The sequence below is a fragment of the Miniopterus schreibersii genome (genome assembly GCF_964146895.1).
Source record: "Miniopterus schreibersii genome assembly, chromosome: 8".
NCBI lineage: Eukaryota > Metazoa > Chordata > Mammalia > Chiroptera > Miniopteridae > Miniopterus > Miniopterus schreibersii.
The window spans coordinates 36,661,325-36,680,252 of NC_138109.1; the positions used below are offsets into that span (position 1 = coordinate 36,661,325).

At 43.1% G+C, this 18,928-nt stretch overlaps 1 protein-coding gene across 9 annotated transcripts in view; it reads left to right on the plus strand.

Moving 5' to 3' along the window:
• Window positions 1–18,928, plus strand: part of FGGY (FGGY carbohydrate kinase domain containing) — a 354,457-nt gene that overhangs the window by 32,968 nt on the left and 302,561 nt on the right. For 8 of the 9 annotated variants that reach the window (XR_013999411.1, XR_013999412.1, XM_081145346.1 and 5 more), the window contains exon 4: window positions 3,472–3,623. The exons of the other annotated variant lie outside the window; for it this stretch is intronic. Coding sequence is in view for 5 of the 8 variants with exons in the window: in XM_081145346.1 (XP_081001472.1) it covers window positions 3,472–3,623 (152 nt within the window). In the remaining 3 variants the exon portion in view is untranslated. The remainder of the gene's footprint in view (window positions 1–3,471; window positions 3,624–18,928) is intronic. 9 annotated transcript variants of the gene reach the window in all.

Genomic DNA, 18,928 nt, shown 5'->3' on the forward strand with positions numbered 1-18,928 from the left:
ATGTTTACACTATATACTATAGTCTCTTAAGTATGCAATAGCATGATGTCTAAAAAAAACCAGTGTATACCCCTTAATTTAAAATACATTATTGTGCCCCAGCTAGTTTGGCTCAGTGGTTAAAGTGTTGGCCTGTGGACTGAAGGGCCCTGGGCTTGATTCCGGCCAAGGGCACGCACCTCGATTGGAGGCTTGATTCCAACCCTGGTCGGGGCCCGAGCAGGAGCCAACCAATTGATCTGTCTCTCTCACATCGATGTTTCTCTCTCTCTCATTCTCTCCCTTCCACTCTCTGAAAAGCAATGGAAAAAATATCCGTGGGTGAGGATTAAAAAATAAATTTAAAAAAATGCATTATTGCTAAAAAATGCTCATCCGAGCCTTCAGTGAGTTGTAACCTTTCTGCTGGCGGAGGGTCTTATCTTCAGTGTGTAAAGAACCCGCTGTCGACAAGGTGTAAGGTGAAGTGCAATACAGTGAGGCATGCCTGATGCAGCCCCAAGGCTGCTCTACCAGACTGCTTCCAGTTCTCTTAAAATATGACGTCTTCTTGGGTCTGTGCTCAGGATATGTAGAACCTCCCTTCTCGCTCACCTGGCTAACCGATGGCCATTTTTAGAACTAAATTAAAGCTTTTCTGCCTCTTGGAAGCTCTCCGCGCAGCCTCGGGCTCAGCTAAGCAGCACCCTTTCTGCTGCTCCTCTGTGCTCCCGTGTCTGGCGCTTCTGTTCTGGCCGTCGGCACACCATATAGAGTCTTTGGTTCGTTCAACCACATGCTCCGTAAGGGCAGGGACTGGGGCACATTCTTCTTGGTATCCTAGCACTGAGCCTGGCGTATAGTAGATGCTCAATAAAAGGTTAAATGAATTTTCAGTAGTCATTTATTTGTGGTTTTCTACAAGGACTGAAAAAAGATTAGCTTGCCAATTTTTGTCTAAAATTAAAAATTAATAGTCATAATAAATACAATAAAGTACTAGAGCCTGCACAATTCTCATTGTGTCTTTCTGACTGCATGGTGAGAGCCTTTCATGTAGAGGCAGTGCTAGCTGATTGGTTCTTTTATATATATATATATATATATATATATATATATATATATATATATATTTTTATTTTAGAGAGGGAGAGAAACATCAATGAGAAAGAGAAATCCATTGACTACCTCCTGCATGTCCCCTACTGGGGATCGAGCCTGCAACCCCAGCATGTACCCTGACTGGGAGTCAAACTGGTGACCTCTCAGTGCACGGGACAGCGCCCAACCAACTGAGCCACACCGGCCAGGGCTGGTTGATTCTTTATAGTTGAAAGTTTAGCAACAGGTGATTTGTCTTCAAGCAGCTGCAGGAACATCCTATACAATATTAAGAAGCAATAGTGATACTGTTCTCCTCAACATCCACACACACATGTGCATGTTTGTGTGTGTGCACATGTGTGTGCCCACACTCCCACATTCCAATTTGGTGACAGGTCTGGAATGGGACGTGACATCAGTATTTCTAAAGCTATCTAGGGATTCTGATGTGCAAGCAGGACAGAACCAGACTTTTAAGCAGTTCTTTTATACGGTAGAATCATTCAGCTATTGAAAACAAATTTGAGACATGCCTATGGAAGGTGTCTTACATACTTTCTCTTATTTTCATAGTATTACTGGGTTTTTTTTGAGGTGCTTTTGTGGGATCTAAAATCTCTCCAGACAGGCAGCCCAGTGACTGAGTCCTGGCCTCCTTATGATGATGATGACTTAATTTACATATTTTTTAGGTTGACTTTTTTTTAAGTTTTAAAAATTCTTTTTCAAACATATGGAAAATAAATAACAGCCTTATATGTACCCACTACTAAGGATAAACAGATGAAATTTTGCCATATTACCTCAAGTCCCTTTTTGCTTTAGAAGAAAGAAAGAATTTGAAGCTCCAGCCATGCCTTCTCCCCCTGCACCCTTCCCCTCACCCCTCTGCCCAGCAGGTGACCATTCTGCTATGGTTGGTGTGCACAAACGCATTGTTTCTGTGCTTTGACCACATATGCACATACCCGAAACAACAAACAGTACACATCGTGTTTAAAAATGTCCCAGCTGGTATCATTACTCATGTTGATAGGTGGAACTCTAGTTTATTCATTTTTCCAATTTATTTATCCTTTCTTTGCACAGATCTGTTCTCAAAGCACACTTCATGTTTTTCCCAGCTGCGAGATAGTAGGTGTGTGTTCAACTTCAGAGTCAGTTCGCCATGGAAAGCGACCTAGATCTGGGGATTGTTTTGAGAATTAAATAAGATGATATGTGTAATATGTTTAGCACAGGGCTTGGGACACACAAACACAGAGAACTGTATAAACATTTGCTATTAGCAAAGTTACATATGTCGTTGCTGCAATTATTTTGCCATGAAATAAATTCATGTGAGAAAGTGCCTGGCTCAGTCATTGTTGGGTCCCCTTTTGTCTTTCCTTCTTATAATCTAGGTATGTTCATTGCTGCTCTCTGCAGTTTTCCATCTGAGGAAGTAGAGGGTTGTCAGGAGTACTGAGCGGCTTGCCCATCAGTAATGCTGAATTAACAGAGCCTGGGGAAGGGAGGAAGATAGTCAGCTCCTCTGTGGTGCAAGACTAGAAACAGGATATGAGGGGCGGTACCTCTGCTCCTTTCCCAGTTGGTTTTAAATGCTGTTCCTTGTGATTTACTCCTCCTGAGGGCCTACTATGTGACAGGTACCTGCTTTATTCTTTGTGCACATTTTTAATCCCTATATGCTATTAGGTATTGTTGTCCCTATTTTATAGATGAGTATACCAAGGTTAAGAAAAGTTTAATAAGTTTCTCAGTACATCTATGCTTATAACTGAGTGAGCATTCCCCATTCAGTCTGCTTGATTCCAAAACTTGTGTGCGTCCCACTCCACCAAGTAAACCAACTGGGTGAGGGGAAAAACTTAAATTAACTGATTTTAATTAAAGTGACTAGAAATGGGAATATAAGCAGATCAGAGCCATTGTATAGATGTATTATATTAAATGTATTATACTGTGGAAATGTTTGTCCATATTTAAAGGAGATAAGTCTTAAATAGCTAAAGTATTGTTTTGGGCTTATTTCACAGGCTGTTTTCCTGTATATACGCACAGAAAAGATTTTCAAGAACAGAAGGAATAGGAAAGGAAAGGAAGAAGTTGAGAGAGAATGAATCCTGATGACATGATTTGTTGGGGGATCTTGACTGGTTTTAGTGTAGACACTTAACCCTGCGTTCTATAGTCAAAGAACACATCTCTTGAAGGGAGAGCCAAGCTTTGAGTAGTGTTCTCCTCGGCCTTACTGGTGGTCCTTTCACTTGTTCCTTGTTGATGGGGGAAAATATAAAGTGGTGTGGCTCTTTGCCCTTGGGAATCTGTAATAGCCCTTGAGTTAGAAGGGTAATAATACACATGTGTCTTCATCGCTGTTTCTAGGGGATTCCCATCGAAACATCATCATGTGGCTGGACCACCGAGCAGTCAGTCAGGTGCACAGGATCAACGAAACCAAACACAGTGTCCTGCAGTATGTTGGGGGGGTGATGTCCGTGGAAATGCAGGCCCCAAAGCTTCTGTGGCTAAAAGAGGTGAGTGCATGGAGTTGAGGAGAGGATACTAGTACAGTGGATGCTTGAATAGCGAATGGTGCCAACACCCTATGTAAGCGCATAACTTTCATCTCTCCCATAACGTGAATGCTAATAGCCTACTGTTGACCAGAAGCCTTACTAGTAACATAATAGTGATTAGCATATATATTATATGTTATATGTATTATATACTGTATTCTTACAATAAAGTAAGCTAGATAAAAGAATGTTATTAAGGAAGTCATAAAGAAGAGAAAATGCACTCATAGTACTGTATATATTTATTGAAAAAATCCACTTGTGCAGGTTGAACCTGTTATTCCAGGGTCAATTATAATAGTAGAGGATTCCATTTATTGTGGATTTGTCTGTACCAGGCACCCTGCTGAAGTCCATTATGTTTGATTTTTCCCAGCAACTCTCTAAGGAAGGTTGATCCCATTTTACTGATTAGGTTGCAGTTAAGTCACTCCTGTTTTTATGTGTTTAACTCATGCAAGGCACTGTGATAAGTGTTTAACTCAGATGATCTCTTTTACTCCTAGCAGCAATCCTGAAGGAGGGTTTAGTTTATTTGTTGGGTTTTTTTTGCTATGTGTTTTGTAGAGAAGAAAACTAAAGCTCATAGAGATTAATCAACTCACCCAAAGTGGTACAAAGTATGTGACAGAGCCAGGATATGAACCTAATAATGGTTGACTCCAAACTTGATTTTCTTAATATCCAGTACTCTACTGAAGTTCAGAGAGGTTAATTACCATTCCAATTAGAAAGTGGCAGAGCTGGGATTTAAGTCCAGATCTTCTGACAAGAGCCTTCTTTCTCTATACCCTTTTAGCCCCAAATGTTTCATCTCTGGCCTTGGTGACATTTGTGGGTATTCCTTTCTCATCTCACCTGAACTTGAGTTTTCGTGTCCTTGAGTGATATGGTGATCTCTGGTCAAAGCACTTGCAGGTGGTTCCCATTTCCAGATGTTAGGATCCTTTATGAAGTGTGGAGAGTGGTGATGTCAGCTTAATGGTTCCCATTAGAGATGGATATGTGAGAAAGTTCAAGTCCTCTGGGAACCTCGGGGACTAGAAAACCCCTAGGTGGTCTATGAGGAGAGAATCCATCTAATGAGTAAGACCTGGTGTGATTTATTTAGTGGATCTGAGGTTTCAGATGGGTTGAGTCTCCCATTACTTAAAATGTATATGGGGAAGAGGGTAGTTTAAGGGTGCTGAGAAGGTGTCTCTGGATTGCCACCGTGGGGCAGAAGGGAAATAAGCAAAAGTGGCATCAGGAATCCAAGCAGGCTTGACTTGTTATGTTTTTTTTTATATTTAGCTGTTTTGTGAGTTTTAATTTTTAGAAAGGCTTTTATAGTTGCTGTAGTTCAAAAACACGGGGAGTCCTAGGTGTTGGGGCTTGCAGGATGCTGATTTGTCTCGACTAACATCACATTGTGGGACTTTGGGCAGAGTGAGTCTCATCCCAGATGTCACTTTTTCCATCTATAAAGTTTGAAAACCTAATCCAAACATATGCTGAAATACAAATAGGAATGTAGAACTGCTGTTCACTGCCCCACACTGCTAATGTGTTCTGTAGCATTAACTGGTGTGCTCTCTTAACAAGCTGTGCTAGGTAGAGAGCATGGGAGACTGAGGCTGAGAGGCAGGGGTAAAGGCCTTTCCCAAACAAATGGTAGAGCCAGAATTTAAACCCATGTCTACTGAGCTCTAAAGCCAGCTAATCCAATCATGTCGCACGGTACTAAAACCTCTCTGTAATGGGTGCCACCTAGGGTAGGACCAGGAATGAGGGCAGTGGTTTTCTTCAAGTCAGCCCAAATATGGTGCAAGAGAACAAACAGGGTGGATATGTCTGTCACCCTCTTGGCCACAGTAAGGAAGAGTTATACTGAATTAAGTGAGGAGGACCAGGCAGCTAGTCATTGGAGCACCATCAGGGGCTATTGAACACCTACTTCGTGACCAGCTCTGGGCTGTAAATCCAGGAGATCTTAATATACATTCAGAATGAACCTCTCAGCATACATTAGTGCACTTGAGATCAAAATGCACTAAATAAAGGCCATAGAAAATAAAGTGTAGATTGCATAGCACTGACCTTCTAAGATCATCCATCCCTCCATCCATCCGTCCATCCGTCCCTCCTTCCCTCCGTCCCTCCATCCCTCCATCCAGCTAACCAGTTGCACTTCAGAATTTCCTGAGTAAGGCTCTAAATATTGCTTCATTCTGTATTTAATTACCTGAAGGCTGAGCCTTAAGTCCTTTAGAAAAAATTTAAAATAATTTTTTTTTTTTTTTGGTAAGTGTACGTATGAATCCTTGCTGAGAATCTCTTTGGTTTAGCTGTGCTTACAAACTGAAAATCTAAGCTATTTCTAAAATCAGTTTTAGCTTCTCCTTAAAGCCTGACCAGGCTGGTGTATAGTGCTTCTCAGACGTTAATATGTAAATGAATCAGTGGGAGAGCCTGTTAAACTGCAGATTCTGATTTAGAAGCCCTGGGATGGAGAGTGAAAATGTGCATTTCTAACAGGCTCCCAGGTGTTGCTGATGTTGCTCCCCTGCAGACTTAGGAAATCACTTTCAATGCTGAGGCCTCTGCCCTGGTACCTGAAAAGCATCCCTTTGTGGAGAGTCAGTACCAGTACCTTGTCTTTAACTATGGTTGTGGGAGACTGAGGCACGGGGAAGTTAGATAGCTTCTGTAGAGCTGTTCACTGCACATTCAGTGTCAGAACATGAGACCGTGCTGCGTTCACTGGGCTCTCATTTGTTTACTCTTCACTCATTCCTTAATTTGCCAAATTTTCACTGAGGCCCTGCTATAAACCAGTATGGTGATAGGCATTGTGGACATGGGCACAAAGAGGATTCAGGCTGTCCCCTGAGGGGCACAGAGTCCCCTGGGGACAGCGATGGGGGAGTGTGAGGACGGAGTGGGTGGAGGAAAGAGACATGGAGACCGAGCCCTCAGAAGACTTCTAAGCATAGGCCTGGGGGAATAGGCATAATGCTTTCTGAGAAGATAATTTCCTTCCTGGAGGAGTTGAGATGAACCCCAAGATATGAGTAGAGGTTTTGCATAATAGAGAAGACAGGAAGGATGTTCTAGAGAGAGGAACTATGGTTCACTTATGGTAAGGTGGGTAGGTCCCAGGACATGAGCCTGAGTGGAGCAGGAAGGGAGGCCAGGGCTTGGTTTGTTAAGGACTTATTTGGGCATAGAGATTGGTTGATGGGTTCTAGCCAAGGGAGGGAGTGTTTTTGATCCCTTTGGCAGGGCAGAGAGATTGGATTATGGGTGAGAAACTGTGTGTGTGGGAGTAAGAACTTGTTTTCTTTCCTGATTGTAGAACTTTGTTGCCTTTGCTTTGCTCTTAGGGTAAATTCCAAAGTTTGTAACGTGGCCCAGAAGATGGGGTATGATGTCATTTTGCCTCCTCCTCTGTGTGTCCCTCACCTTGCTCACTCTAATGCACCCACAGGGATCCTCTCAGGGCTCCTTCAAATACACCCAGTTCTGCCTACATCAGAGTCTTGACTTGGGTTGGCCCATGGGCCAAATCTGGCCCACTGCCTGTTTTTGGATGTCCTGGGAGCTGAGAATGGCTTTTACATTTTCACATGGTTGAAAAAGAATCAAAAGAAGAATAATATTTGGTGACATGGGACAATTACCTGAAATTAAAATTTTAGTGGCCATAAATAAAGCTTTATTGGAATACAGCCACCCTCATGCATCTATGCATGGTCTGTGGCTGCTTTTGCATTCTGGTGACAGAGCTGAGTAGTTGAGACGGGGACTGTGTGGCCTGCAAAGCTGAGAATATTTATCCTCTGGACCATTAGAGAAAAAGTTTGCTGACCCCTGGTCCTGATGATGTGATGCTGCGCCTTCTGCCCCTGAATCTTCTTCCTCTACTCGCCACTGATTCTAACTCATCATTTAGGTCCCAGCTTTATTGTCACCTCCTTACAAAAGCTGCGGCCCTCAGATAAATCAGAAGTATCTTGTCTTTGCAGTCTTCGTTTTGCTTCATTGTAGCTTTCATAAATTGTCATCATGTGTAAGATTGTATGATGATTTGTCTAATGCTTGTCCCCTCCAACCATTGTCATCTACAGCAGGTCGGAAATCTTACCCGTTTTGTTCTGTGCTGTCCTCCTGCCCCTAATCAAATACTTGGCCCTTGGAGGTACTCAGTACGTATGTTTTGAATAGAGCGGCCCACTAAGGGTCTGTGGCAGGACTCCAGGTGGTAAGAGACGAGACCTGAATTCGGCAGCGTGGCATGGAGAGGAGGTGGGTTCCAGAAATCTTTAGGGGATAATATTAGCAGGACGCTGACACTGATTGGCTGCGAGGGGTGAGCCAGGTGGAGGAGTCAGGGATGAACACTCACCTCAGTATCGCTGTCACTCGTGTGCTCCTTGTCCTAGCTGGAAATCAGGTGTCAGGGGGATTTGGGTAGAATTAGGAGTTCAGACTTCCCGGAAGACAGAAGGGGTGTCCTAGGACCCCCATAGTTCTTGGGCAAAGTCACTGAGGTCCTAGCGCCACAATATGGAATTTTAATCCTGCCCTTTATATTTAAGGTTTATGTGCTTCAGGCCGACTATGTCTCCTTAATAAGAATTGTCAGATAAAAGGAAACATGCCATTTGAATTTCTCATAACCCCCAGCAGTCTGGCTTTTCCATTTGGCCTCAGCGATTCTGACTCTCATCTTAATGAAGGCCAAATGTAAATTAAGTTCTGTCAGGCGGAGCAGCTGGAGCCTCCTATCTTTATAAACACGAAACATCGAAACATCGAGGGGTAACAAGGTGCAGACTGAGGAAGGTCAAGGAAGTTAACAGGCCGATGCCAGTCCTGACAGCTCAGTGTTAATGGAAGATAATTAACTGGCTTGTAGAGGCTGCATGGACATATTCCAATGGTCTTTTAACTCATTTCCTCTTCTTGCCATTGTCAGCAGAGCAGAAAGTGAAGCACTTTAGAGTCTGAGATTTTCATTGTTTATTCCAAAGGCCTGGAACCAACTGGCTGGAATGTCAGGATTTTGTTGATGGGTTTAGAAATATATCCATCCCTCCCATTTCCCCAGTCCAGGCCTCTCTGCTTCTGTTCCTGGTAACATGCTGGGAAAATGAGGAAAGCATTCTCTGGTTGGTTCTAATGTACCTTTTCTTGTGTATGTAGATTCTTTGGAGGAACCTGGGAGCTTGGACGCCTAGAGAGGGGGTTTGGTAGCTTCTGCTAGCTGCAGAGGGTGTCAGCTGAGTGCTCTGCAGTAGGACCTATTGTAAAGAAAACTCTGTTAGAGGTCAGGAAAGCCTGGTTCAAGTCCCATCTGTAAAATTAGAGGCTTGCTTAGCTCATTTTAGAACCTTGTCTGGCCTTATCCTTTCATTCTTTCTGATGCTATAGTAACATGTATTCCCTTATCCTTAGGTTTCTTCTAATCTTGAAACTTTATGAAAGATAAACAATGTAAGTTCTTTTCTTTGAAACGCACTGATTTTTTTATTTTATGGTAATCTGGTAGAAACCAAAGTCTTTCTCTGTTAGTTACTCTGGCTTTAAATTCCATGTGTAGGTCTCATATGACTCACTTATATTCATTCATCAGATCTCAGCAACAGAGCTAATACAAGATGTTGAGGAACTTTGGGAGATCCAACACGGTTCTGTCACACAAAAATGTATAGGGTTTGAAGCCAAACACACTTGCATTTAAGTCATCCTCCACCATTGACAATTTTGGGATCTTAGACAAGCTAAATCAGCTTCTCTGAGTCTCAGTGCACTTAGCTGTAAACAGGGATACTGTCAGCCTTGTAGAATTACTGTAATTCAGTGAGGTGTTATCAAGTGCCTTATACAGTAGATAGTCACATAGTAGCTTAATTTTCACTTCCATTGTGTTTAAAAATGTTTTTCCTCTACTGATGGGCATGTCAGTAACTTCCTATCACCAAATGAGAGAATTTTAAACATCAGTATATCTTATTTCATGGAGCTGGTTGTAATGAGTGGTATGTTTTTCCTGTTTGACTAAGAGCTAAAGAAAGCTTCTAAAACCACCTCAGGGTTGTCAGAGGCAATCAGAGAAAATAGACAGGAGAAGAGAACAGAACATATTTTCAGAATCATTCATTTATCTGAATCATGCACATTCTATGTGTAATACTGACACCAGAGGCCGCCAGCATTGAACTGCAGAGCAGATGGATTTACTGAATACTTTCTGCTTGTTTCCCTTAACAGCCATCATTGCCTTCAGTCTCAGAATTATTTTATCTCACAAGGATTATTTTATTTACTCTTTACACCCGTGTTGTGGGGGAGATATTATCTCTTTTTACGGATGAGGAAACTGGAGCTCAGAAAAGTTAGATGGCTTACTCATAGTCTTGTACCATGAAGGCAGACCTACATCAAGAGCCATGCCCCAGCTCTGCCCATCCCCCTCACCCTGAGACCTGTGCAGTTCACTGTGGGAATCCAGAATTGGTCTCTGCCTTCAAGAAATTACAGTCCGATTGGAGAGGAAAGGCACTTTAACCGAACAAAAAGAATACAACAAGGAAATAGATGAAGACAGTAGCTAAAGCATATGTAATGCTTATTATATATCTAGCACCTAAGTGTTTTATCCTTGTGAACTCACAACCACCCTGTGAAGTCACATCTTTTACAGATGATGAAATGGGCTCAGAGATGTTAAGCAACTTGCCCAGTGTCACTCGGCTAACATGTGGCAAGGCTGGGATTTGAACCTTGGAGTTTCAGATCCAGAGCATGGGCATCACCATTTCTGCCTCTTCAAGTGTTTGCTTTGCAGGGTGTGAATAAACTAGTTCAGGGGAGAAACTTGTGACGACTTAAGGAGGATCCGAGGCCAGGAGCAATGGGTTCGTTTTCTTCATTAAACAAATATTGAGTGTCTCCTATGTGATAGGCACTGTGGTGGATATTGGGGATGCCAAGGTGAACAGGACAGATGAGGGCCCTGGGTAGGATTCTGGGAACTTAGATTCTTGGGTAGAGAGGCAGAAAATAGATAAGGAGATATATATATATGATTTCATTTTCTGGAAACTTACTATGAAGGAAAAACACAGAGGAGCACACTTGGCATGGCTAGTGTGTTGTCTCTTGGGAGCTTTTGTTTGACCTGAATGATGAGATTTTCAGGAAGAGGGAGCAGCAGATTCACTGAGAGGAGGAAAGCACCTGTGAGATCAGCCGAGCAGCTCAGCAGGGCTGGGAGGGTGTGAGCAAGGCAGAGGGTAGGAGGTGGGTCAGAGAAGTGGGCAGGGACCAGATCCTACACAGCCTTGAGGCCATGGGCAAGAATTTGGATATTAGTCTAAGAGCAGTGGGATATGGTTGATGGATTTTGAGCATTGGTGATATGATCTGTTTTATGACTTAAAAAAAAAATCACTCTGGCTATATACTGAGTAGATAATAAATATTTTGTATAGCAGCAACAAAGTTTATACTGTAATGCTAAAGAAAAAAATTACAGGATGAATGTGCAGTCTTATAAATGCATTTGTTCTAAGAAATTATCAGTATGGAATAAAAGACTGGCTGTATGTACAAAAACATTAATAATGGGGCACTGTCTATAGTTGGAATAGTTTGCTACTGTTATAGCACAATGCTCATGCTTTTATTACTTCTTATTTTTCATTAAAAAATAATCTTGTAGTCATAGCTAACTTTCCTGGTTGACAATTCTTCATTACTTAGTATGGATTTTTCACCCCCTCTTGGACTCGTTTTCTTAAAAAGTACCAAATGAAGGCTTCATGTGTAGTGTTTCCTCTAAACCCTTCAGTGAAAAAAATATTATCCCATTATATAGATGAGGAAACTAAGGCCCAGAGGGATTAAGTAGCTTCCCCAAAGCTACATAACAAGTAAGTGGTCGATCCAGGATTCTCACCAAATCCAGCCTGCCCCCAGCTCATTGACCCTCACTGCCTGTTCTCAAAGGGCATTCGTTTCTTCCCACGTACCATGGTTGCAGGCTGGCAGACCCCAGGCTGAATCTGGTCCCCAGATGGGTTTTGTTTGACCCACCCTGTGCTTGAAAAATATTTTTTTTTAAATTAGTTTCCAACATTTAAAAACTAAGGAATTTTACATAAAAATCCAGATTTTTTACTTCTCTAGAAAAAATAAGAAAAGGACTTGGCAATCCTGCGTCCACAGTCCCATGAGAAGGAATTGGCCAGGGCTGAGTAGGGGCTGCCCCCTTTAGAAGTGGCAAGTGTCCATCTCACAGCAGCCCCCGCCCAGCCCGCTTCACTCATTTCCTTTTCAGTGCTACCCCTCCAGGCATTTGGATTGGAGACCAAGGCTGTGAGAACTTTTTCAAAGGATCCATCATTCCTTTCCCTATAACAGAAAGCTTAGAGAAATGGAAAGGTTTCCAGATGGTGCATTTCTTGGTCAGCGGCTCATAGGGTATGAACCCATACACTTCTGGGTCTTTGCTCAGGATTTTCCTTATGCCTGGAAAACTTATAATAATTTCTCCTTGCACTTGGGAAAACTTATACTAATTCTTCAACACTCCAGGAAGCTTTCCTTGACTTTCTCCCTTGAGTATTGATTAGGGTCCCGCCCTCTGTCCCCAACGGCGTCCTCCCCTTACCTCTACCCTGGGATTTATTCCACTGTAGTGTGTGTCCCTGGCATCTAGGGCACTGCTTAGCATTTAACACTGATAACTCAATAAGTATTTCAACGGATGAATGGATGAACATATTAAATCATTCAGCATGACATTTGTGATTGTTGGGTGTGCCTGTCCAGTAGCTCCATTCTTAAGTCAGGATCCACTGCATGCCCAGCGTGAGTTATTTTCTTTCTTGTTCTGGAAGAGGAAGGTGGGAGTGTTACGGCTCCTTCCCACCCCAGAGCTACCCCTTGGCTGCGCTCCTGTTACCATGAGGCACAGTTTATTTTGTATGTGAAGTGAAGGCGCTAGGTTGAGGCAGTGACTCCTGTGCGCCTCTCCTTGTGGTGGAGAACCCCTCCCTGCTGCTCCCTTCACCCCCCAAGAGAACAGAACCCAAGACTCGTACTGAACCAGACAGCCTCTCTTGAGGATGTTTATGCCAGGGCCCTGGTGATTTCGGACCAGACTCCTCCCGGCCTCTGCGCCGTGAGGACAGTGTCATCAGCTCCTAGGGCATCTGCTGTGGGTTTTCTCTCCGGGTGGTCGGCCCATAAACTGGCTTGTCACTGAATATACAGGGTGTTGAGGCTGATGCTCTGCCTTCATTGCTCTGGATGGCGACTTCTTTCCTTATCATGCCCGCACTTACATATCTGATACATGCCAAACAGGTGCCTTATTCTTTTAGTTTTATAGTCCAACAAAGTGACTTTAAAAAGCAGACAAAAGGAAAAAAGGACTTGGCTTGATACCTAGTAACATTTAATAAATGTCAGCTATTGTTACAATGCTATATTTTGCGTTTAACTTTATGGCTTATGGCAGATTTTGACATCTGTTTTCTTTATTTGATCTATAACATAGCCTTGTGAGATAAATATTACTATTTGCCACATTTTACACATGAATGCAACAAGCCTCAGAGAGATGCAATGACTTATCCACAGGTATCAGGCTTGGTCTTCATGAAGGTCCTTTTGGCTCTAAATCCTGCCTTATTTTTTTCCTGCCGCACCGTCCATGTTCCTTTCTCATTTGGGTTGGTGGATTGTTACTTGACTCCCTGTGAGCAGGGACCAAATCTACCCATTCATACTTGGCTGTTGTGTCCCCAGAGCCAAGCACCGTGCTTGACACTGAAAACATCCTCAGTGAGTATTTGCTAAATGAATTCCTGTTTCCTGGTCAGAACCAGACTTAGCGGCTGTAATGGTAAAGCCTCGTGCCCACCTCTTTGCTACCAGCCTCCCTGCCCTCTGTGCAGGCTGTTCTAGTGTAACCAGGGAGGTGAGAGGGAGATCGCTAAGTCCAGCTGGCGTTACGTCTACAACATACGATTTGATGTATGACAAAAATGGAATGATTTTCTCAGTGACTAAAATGGAGGTCACACCTACTGGAGGAGAGTATTGTCTTTAGAAAAGACACTTGAAACAGAAAATGCATTTAACATGTGCCATGATACAGGAACTCATTAGCACGATTGGCCTCGTTGCTGTGAACTGCCACCTTGGATGCCTGGATGCCTGGGGTAGGTCTAGGTGTTGATTGAGGCAAGGGAAGAGGCAGGCCCTAAGTCCAAACAGTTGCAAGACAGGGATTCTTCTGGAAGGGTAAGTAAATCTCATTTCTCTGGATGTGTGGGTTGGTTTTACTCTTTTGTTGTTGTTCTGTTATCTTCAAAATGAGAAGAAGTGTTCTGCTGCTGCAGGGATATATTCACTTAATCAGCGAAACAGTTTATCTCAAGGAGCATCCAAGTCTAGGACCAGGTGCAGGTGGCTGTGAAAGCCATATTTTCACACATTTTCTTAGTAAAATTTTCAAGAACACAGGCAAGTTGAAAGAATTTTATAGGGAACACTCAGGACTATCATCTGGATTCTGCCATTAACTTTTTATTGTCCTTGCTTTCCATCTGTCAGCCCACCTCAAGTTTTTGGTGGGCTGAGACAAGTTTTTGGTAAGTTGAGACATCATTACACTTGTGAATGCAGTTTGAAATATTAAAGATCCTTAATAAATTCTAAGATATTGACCCTGCTTGATTGCTGTCTACAAACATCATCAGCACCTACACTAGAATTTATTAAATATCTACTATCAGCTTTTAAGTCTGCTCTCTCCTTTAATTCTTCAGAAACCCTGCTAGGTGGATGTTATCACTTACTTTATAGATAAGGAAGCTGAGAATGGAAGCAGTTAAGTAGATTACCACTTCCCCACTCTGTTACTTCTGGCAATGCGTGAGCAGAAACTCAGGTTTTCTAACTCTAGGAAATTATTTCAAAAGGAGTTTTCAAGGTTAGTGGGTCAAACTTCAGCCTTTCTCAGGCAGGGTCCCCCTGTCTACTCCATAGATGAGACACCTAGGTAGGGAGAGCTAGTTCTCATAGTTTAAGTTTCAAATCCCAGATAACACATTTGTCTGACATAATTCTTTTTTTTTTTTTTTTTTTAAGACTTTTAATTGAATTTTAGAGAGAGGAAGAGAGAGAGAAAAACATTGATGTGAGAGCAAAGCATCGATTGACTTGAGCCTGTAACCCAGACATCTGCCTTGAGCGGGAACCGAACCAGCAGCCTCTCGGTGTATGTGATGATATCCAACCAACTGAGCCACACTGGCCAGAACTGACTTAACTTTTAAACATAAATATGAACTCTAGAACAAGAAGTTATCAAAGTTAGATTAAGTTAGAATCGCCATTAAAGTCATGCTTGAGACTTGGGTGAGACCTAAGATTTGTGTATCTAAAATGCACAAATTCCAGGCCATTTTTCTTTGGTCTGTAATCCAGCACATTAGAGTTATCTCTTAAAGACCTGGCCTTTTCCTCCCCTTTCAATTCACCTTAAATGTTTATAGTTTGGGGGGGAAAAAAAAAATTCAACTAGTTCCTTACCTCTTCTGAACCCAGCTGCCTGGTCCTAGAAGTACTTCTGCAGCCAAGACCCCACTCGAGGCTTTTCTCTGCACATCAGGCTGTCCGCTGTTTCAGTGATAAAAGTGATTCAGGGATCCGCATAAAAGCCCATGTCTCTCTAAATCCTTTCTGCATGGAGAGGCTATGGATTAGGTAAAAATTGTTTGGGACCTCATTAATAAAAGAAAGTCTGATCTCAACTCTAGAGCCTCATCAGGCCCCATACCTCCACCCTCTCAAAAACCTGCCTTAGTCTGACTTCCAGAGTTTGTAATCCCGATCATCAGTGTCATCTGGCTCAAAAATGCAAGACTTGGGAGTGTTCAGAGGGAATTAGAGGGCTGCCTGAGTAAGTGGTTCTGCCTTCCCTGGCCTCTATCTCTCATTAGGGCTTTGCTGAAGGGTCTGAACTGTGGTACAGATAGACATTTTCTCCCAGGAATGCTCCAAATATAGAGTCCTGGAGTTCGCCTAAGTGAAGCAAAGCAAGCAATTAGGAAATAAAATCTTTTTACCAATTAACTATGCTTAATGTTATTAAGAATAAGAATTTCATTTTCCATAATATTATTTTTATTATTGTGACTTCACCACTGATTAGTGAAAATTATTGGTCATGGACTAGTACTAGGCCATGGTCTGGCATTTGGGGACAGGTGGTCTACATAACCCCTGAAGTTTTCCTTGAATGTTGGTATTCTGTGAACCTAAGATAGAAGAGAACCAGGGCCAGAGTGAAGCCTACTGCAGTTGTCTTGGCCTGAGGCCTTGTGGTCTGGCTTTGGCTGGGGGTCAGAGACAAGGCTGTGGACCTGAGAAAGAGAGTGAATCACTGTGCAAGTATTTTTCGAGCACCTCCCATGTCCTGGGAAGCAGCAGCTGGACAGTGGTGAAAGAGTATTGGGTTTGGAGGTCCAGTGGTCAGGGTTTCACCTCAGGCTTTTCACTTACTGTCTGCATGATATTGGGCAATTCACTTCACTTATGGGTCTTAGTTTCCTGTCTGTAAAATGGTGTTGATGAACATTCTGTATAGAAGATATTTGGTAAGTTGTAGAGTGCTGGGGGGAGTGATATATTTTCAGATGATGATGATGGCAGAGTTGACTTTTGGAAAGAAAATTAGTGAGGTCTGTTTTTCACATACTTATCTCTAGATGCAGTTAAGAAAGCCAAGAGCGAAGAGAAATAAAATCTGCATTGTTCTTTACAGACAACTTGGGGAGCAGGTAGTATTCCTCTTGGAGCAGGTGGGAACAGGCTGAAGAGGGTCACATCATGTAGCTAGTGAGTGGGAGAGCTGGAATCTAACTAGAACCTGTGCTCTTTCCACAATAGCTCACCAGCCAGGGGCTGGGAGGAATGGAAGAATTGGAGAGAGTAAATCCATCCTCAGAGGCTCCAAGCAAATGTTTCCAGAGCAGCTTCACTTACTACTAACTCATAGTGTATTTAGCAACAAATGTTCTCAGGATGATGGCTTTAAGAATGGATATATGTTTCAGAAATGATCTCAAAATACTGTGGTGCCCTGCTAATGACTTCCTGCCAGAATTGATCAAGGACATTCATTCAACAAGCATTTATTGGAAATTTATTTTATTCCAGGTACTTTGTTAACTACTGGGAGTAGAGCAGTAAATAAAAGAGTGCCTCATGGCTCAGGGGTTGAGTATTGACCTATGATCCAGGAGATTGTGGTTCAATTCCCGGTCAGGGCACATACCCAGGGTGTGGGCTTGATCCCCAGTAGGGGGCGTGGATCCCCAGTAGGTGGTGTGCAGGAGGCAGCTGATCAATGACTCTCATCACTGATGTTTCTACCTCTCTCTCCCCCTCTCCCTTACTCTCTGAAATCAGTAAAGACATATTTAAAAACAAACCAACAAACAAAGCTGCTCATATTCTAGAAGAGGGGCAGAATTAAGGTCACAGTGCACTCTTAGTGGAATGGAAATTTAGGTCACTCTGAAAATACACCCCAGTTAGGGGAGAGGAGTGTGGAGGAGGTGATACGTAGGCTGGGGGCTGAAGGATTCATTGCAGTTAGCTAAGCACTGGGGTGGGGTGGCTGCTTGCAGAAGGCAAGCTGGGTGGATGGAGGAGCCTAGGGAAAGGTTTGGCAGTCTGAGGACACAAGAACTCTATAGGGCTGCAAATACAGTGCGGCAAGAGCTTAGAATGTGAGAGCGGTTTAGTGAGTCAGTCAGAAACCACCTTTTGAGTCCCTGTTGTGTATTCAGTACTATGCATAATAGGAATTTCCTTTCTGGACATCATGGGGCCAGTTTACCTTGGCCACAGTCAGAGAAAAGACAGAAGCTGTTCACCACACCTTTTCTGACTCTTTCATCTCAAGAACCTGGACCTGGACCCGGACACTCAGTGAAGATGAGCTCCATGCGCTCATGGCGCTGTGTGTCCTCCCTGGGCAGAAGCTCTGCTCGCCTGTCACCTCAGGACTGGACTAGACAGTGCCCCAGAGAACAGAGCAGTGCATCAACCTCTCTTGCCCAGGAGGGCGGGACCAGACACCAGGCAGGGCTCTTTCCGCCTCTCCTGTGGTGGGCGTGTGACTCAGAGGCAGTGACATCAGCCATGACCTCATTCACCCAGAGGAGAGACAGTGTGCTGACCGCGCTGGGCTCTGGCTCCTGCCCTTCCTTCTCCATGTTTTGTCTCAACAGGGACATTGTCATGGTCCACACATCTTTTATATTTTCTATCTTTCTTAGTTCCTTTTTCTGTCTTTCTCATTTTATTTCTCATGTTAAACCTTGTCTTCTCTTCACCTATTTCCTTTCTCTCATTGTCCATCTGTTGCTTTTGTGTTTAATTTCATCTCCTTCCTCCTGTTCTTCTTAATCTTTTTTTGACACATTTTCTGTCTTGCTCATGTTCCCTTTTGCCTCCATTTTCCTTTCTTCCTTTCTTTCCCTAAGCTCTTTCTCTTCCCCCTGAGTCAGAAATGCACATGGACACTGGTTCTCCTGCCTCCCCTCCAGACATCCCGCCATGCTGTCCTAACCTTCCTAAAACTGGACCCACAAGTCACTTCTGATCAAGACTGATGGTGGTTGCCTTCCCTTCTGACTTGAGTGTCTAATCCAAATTGAGACTCACCTCTTCTGCATTTCAACACACATTTCTCAGGCTCCCCTTCTCATGGGTCCTTTCCCATGGCCAGGGATGCAGCTGATGCTTCTTTCTACACTTTTGTTCAGGCAGTCGCCCCAGCTTGGACTCCCCTCCACCCTATCTGCCTTAGTCTTTTCTGATAGGTGAAGTCCTTAACACTTGAGGGTAAAGAGGAAGCCTAGAGAAAGATCACAGTAACCTTGTAGTTAGTGTTCAGTGTCCTCCACAGGGACCCTTCACAGAAGATGCAAGTCGTGCTCCTAGAAGGGATGTTATTTGTGATGTTGGACTATTATGTATCCACCATAGGAAGAGTTTATAAAGTTTTGATCTTCTACAAGTTGAGTAGGGAAAGGATTTCTCAGTTGTGGTCCTTGTCTGTGCCTTGTAGGAAATGAACAGTGGTATAAATGAACAAAGAAAGATATAGATACCGAAATAAGCCTTAAAGAAATGCCATAATGGAACTATAAAGTATACCCATCCTTTGTGGGTTGGAGATAAGTAAAGTT